Source organism: Larimichthys crocea, chromosome XIII, assembly GCF_000972845.2.
Source record: "Larimichthys crocea isolate SSNF chromosome XIII, L_crocea_2.0, whole genome shotgun sequence".
In the NCBI taxonomy this organism is placed as follows: domain Eukaryota; kingdom Metazoa; phylum Chordata; class Actinopteri; family Sciaenidae; genus Larimichthys; species Larimichthys crocea.
Window position 1 is genome coordinate 27,292,773 of NC_040023.1, and position 4,462 is coordinate 27,297,234.

The 4,462-nt window shown below is 42.3% G+C and overlaps 1 protein-coding gene across 6 annotated transcripts in view; it reads left to right on the forward strand.

The window, feature by feature from the left end:
• The window catches only part of vps13b (vacuolar protein sorting 13 homolog B), a 312,301-nt gene that overhangs the window by 35,227 nt on the left and 272,612 nt on the right, over positions 1–4,462 (forward strand). For all 6 annotated transcript variants that reach the window (XM_027286990.1, XM_027286991.1, XM_027286992.1 and 3 more), the window contains exon 8: positions 1,436–1,695. In XM_027286990.1, the coding sequence (XP_027142791.1) occupies positions 1,436–1,695 (260 nt within the window). The remainder of the gene's footprint in view (positions 1–1,435; positions 1,696–4,462) is intronic.

Sequence of the window (4,462 nt, forward strand, 5' to 3'; positions counted from 1 at the left end):
GGGGGGGGGGGGGGGTCATAACATGGGATTTCCAACTGCCAATTCGCAAAGTGAAAGATTTAATTAAAATATGTCATAATTTTCACTGCCTTAGCCTCTGGGATTCCTAAGCTGTGACCTCACGGACAATATTGTTTTCTCACAGAGGACGTGAGGCCGCGAGGAATGGGATTACACATTCTTGTGTATTGACATCAGCTTCCTGTCTCCCGACATGTATGGAAACACACACGATTGGACGAGTTCAGAGGTCAGGATCAGGGACTGGGGTAGTGCATGGTGTTTTGGGGAACATATCCCCCTATATAGTTTGCCAGAAAATATGAGATAATAGTGAATGGGCTTCACAACACCTCTACTTTGTCCTTTGTTACGCACACCACCATCATGATGGTCTACTAGCTTCCCATTTTTCAAGTTTTTGTTGCTGAAACAAGGACTGGCCAACAGACAATTCTTTAGTGTCTATTTCTCAAACTCCATGCCCACTGGTATGTCCAGACAGTCCTACCTCCACTCCCAGCCAGATTCTTCTTTCTACATTACCCTCTTCACCTGGTGTGAGACTTGTGCCTTACAGTAGCCAGTGCTCCAGTCAACTCCTACAAAGGGTGTGACCAGTCACCCTACCTCCTCCAACTAAGCTTGTACAATCGACCCACCTGCACCCCTAGCACAAGCTCTATTTGTGTAGATACCCAGTCTCTCTCATAGCCTCATTTCAGTCTGCTGGCTCCTAAACAACTATGTGACCAAGCCCCATGCTGCATGGATGTGGCCTGTGATGTTGGGTCCAGCTCAGACAGCCCTGACCACAAGGATCCACAGGGCCCAGTCAAGGCTCTCCTCTGTCAGGATGCTGGCTGACATGCTGTGCCCTCTGCCCTCCATTAGAACGGACTTCCTCTCTCTCTCCCTCTCCCCCTCTCGCTGTCTCTCGAGTTCATGTAGCTATGAGTTCATGCAACACACATATACTCACACACCTGCATGCTGGAGTGTTGGCAGCAACTACTGTGAAACTGCCTTGGTCTGTGCTGTTTTTGTGTGTTCAGTTGACAGCTGAAACATCTTGCTTGTATTAAACTACCCTGAAGGCATGGACAAATTAATTTACTCTGCTATAGTATGCATAGGGCACAGACACTCCCACTATCAACCCCTTTCTCTGTTCTCAGAACCTGCCTCTGCCTTAAATGTCCTGTGTGTCAGATAGCTGGCTCTATTTAATGAATATGGCATAAATGGAACGTACATAACTATGTTCTTCACTAGTGTATAATCACCTGTAAATAAGAATCATTGTCTTTTTGTTACCTGCAGGTCCTTTTCCAAAGAGTCCGCTATTGTGAATGGGCATGTTTCTACAAAAAGGACACACACTGTGTCATATACTTATATTTGCATTATATTTAATTAAGCTTTTCCCCTTTAGGGATGGATGTGGATATGGAAAACCAGGGGACTAGCCAGTACTCCAGCCCAGACCTCTACATGCTGTCTGAAGAGGCAGACCAGGGCTGGGTGTCCTGGGCATGGTCCTTTGTCCCAGCCATTGTAGGCACAGAGGAGGAAAATGAGGAAGGACAGCAGCGAGAGACCGGAGGCCTCCCCAACAACCCCCAACAACACACACCGAAAGATCCCATAGTTTCCATTGGCTTCTACTGCACCAAAGCGTCTGTTACCTTCAAGGTAAGTCAGCTGAAACATATATTTTCATAAATTATTTCATTACCAAAGAATTTAGTTTTTTAGTTTAGTTAATTTAGTTATAATCCAGTTATGTTTGTTTTCCATGTGTGAAGTTATATCACACCATGGGGAACAAAGAAAAACATGATCACCTTAATATCAGCACAGTTTTAACATATTCCACATCACATTGACAGTAAATAAATGTGATATAAAGGTCATTTAGGATTAAGATGTGCCTTGGACATAATAAAATGTCTTTTAGACCTAAATACATTATATACTGTACAACAAAACTGCATTTTATACTACACTCATGTTTTTTTTTTTTTTAACAAGATAAGAATATCCTGAATATGTGTATTACACAAAAGATTAAACCAATTTGTGCAGGACGCTGTCATGGTAAGTCAGGAAATACTTGGGAAAGTTTTGATATAGAATGTCCTGATTTAAGATATTGTTTTGTTAACAATTACATTTTCCCCCCTTGCTACCATTATTGTTAATTCACTCCCACTGCCTACCCCACCTCTGCATCTTATATTTTGTGGTCATTTTAAGTTTGAGAACAGCTTGATCCTCAGGAAGTTACAATCCTCTTTGTCTCTGTGTGCGGTACAGGGGAGGGTATTGTAACCGCTAACTGGCGTCTCGGGTCACGTTAATGTTTTAAACATTATACATGGTATGATGACTATTCAGAAATGGATCCCAAACTTTAATCCTGCCTGCTCACTCAGAATAGTTGGAATTCATCTGCGTTTCCCCTCAGGTTCAGGCACTTCAGATCACATTACTGCTCGTGTGTGTGTGTGTGTGTGTGTGTGTGTGTGTGTGTGTGTGTGTGTGTGTGTGTGTGCGTGCATGTACTTGACAGCATGTGTGATCAGTGAAGTGGAGGTATGTCTCAGGCCAAACAGACCTTGGTGCTTTTCTAATAATGTTTAAATTGTTCCTGTATTGTTTGAGTTCTTTTAATCAATTAATTGCCTCTCGTCTAGAGTAATTGCAGACAGCTGAAAGGATGGTTTTTTAAACGTTCACGTCTCTTTCCTACAAGGAAGTATTTAGTTTGAGGGAATTTTACGTCTTTGAAAAGCCACTGCCTAAACCTGCGTTTGACATGGACATGAAATCAGAGAGGTATTTTTAGATTGCTGACCCATTACTCCCCAGGTCTGTTTGATCAGAGAAATTGGCAGTATGCTTTAATGACTTTTACACACATAATGCATAGTTCAGCAATGACCATTTATTCCCCCTTTTCACTTTTGGGCACATGCCAAACTCTCATTGCATGCCAAACGTTTTTTTATTTTTCATTTTAAGAAACATTATTTCTTCTTTGTTGGTATTTTCATTTATTTCACTTATAGCAAATTTCAAGTGTTCCCAAAATCTTCAACTCTTTCATAGGTTCTTTTCCACTGTGTTACATAAAAGCAAAGTACCACCATATTCACATCCAGCGTTATAACATTTCCAAGATGCCTCATAAAGAATCATTTAATTTGTGTTGGAATCCCAAAGCCTTTAAATGGGCCGGGATATAATAAAGGGGAGGTAGCAGGGAAGGTAGCGGCAGCAGTTGCTCTGTGTATTATTGGCTGTATTAAGTGTGTGTGCTGGTACTCCTACACTGCTTCTCTGTCCTCTGTCTGCTGTGTTGTTTCAGGCCTAGTCCCACCAATCTAGCTTGGCAGTGCCAAATTCATATTCATATTGGACAAACATTCATCATGTTTGTCTGTCTGATCAGCAGCTCTTCTGTGTCAGTGCGGCTATGCACTTGTGTTGTCATACAAAGCAATTCTTTAGTCAGATTATTTAACATCCTTGCTCACCGCTGCTCCCAGTGACCTGCAGGCTGGGGTGGGGTGGTCCTTGCACGTGATTAAACCATCGGAATTGAAGTAGGGGAAGGGAGCGAGGGTGAGAGAGTCTGCTCCATCAGTGGGGATAATAAGGCACAGCTGCGTCTTTCTCTGCACCTGCTTCCTGTGTTAAAGTTGAATGGGTTAGGGCCTGCACAGTTCTGCTCTACACCCAGTTTTTCACTGGCCAACCACAAAAGCATCACAGCTCCGTACTACTCTGTACTACCCCAACCAACTCCAACCAACCAAGTACATTTGACCAGATGCTGCTTCCACATTATCTCTACAGACATTTGATGCTCTAATAAACAATCTCTCCTCTTATCAATTTATCTGAATACTAAGAACAACCACATGTACATTTTGACCCTTGGTGTCCTCAGTCCTTTTTTGTCCTTAGTCATGTTCTGACTGTCATCCCCAATAAAGCCAGAGAGGCCCTCCCCCTAGAATCAGAGAGGAGTGGCTGTCATGTGGTTTGATGAATGCCCTTGGCTTGAGTCCAAACTTGGAAGAGAAAACGACCAAAAAGTCCCAAGGCTGGCATCCATTCTCTGATCTAAGAAAATGTCATCTGTCCTTGTTTGGATGTTATTGTTTCTGGTTTTAAGAATTATTTTCCAGGGCCTCATTGCCCCTCACATCTAAAGACTCGAATGGCTTTTGTTTATTTTTTGAATCATGCATCTGTTTCAGAAGTGAATTGTGGGTGCACATGCATGCGCATACGCACACACAGTAAGACATGCTATCCAGTTTTTAGGGTTGCATTTTTGTGACATCCATATTATTGCTGTAACCGTTATTTATTCTGCCAAACAAATCTTATTATTGTTTTCCATTGTTGTTAACCACTATTGCTCACTTTTTTTTTGGAATACTGCATT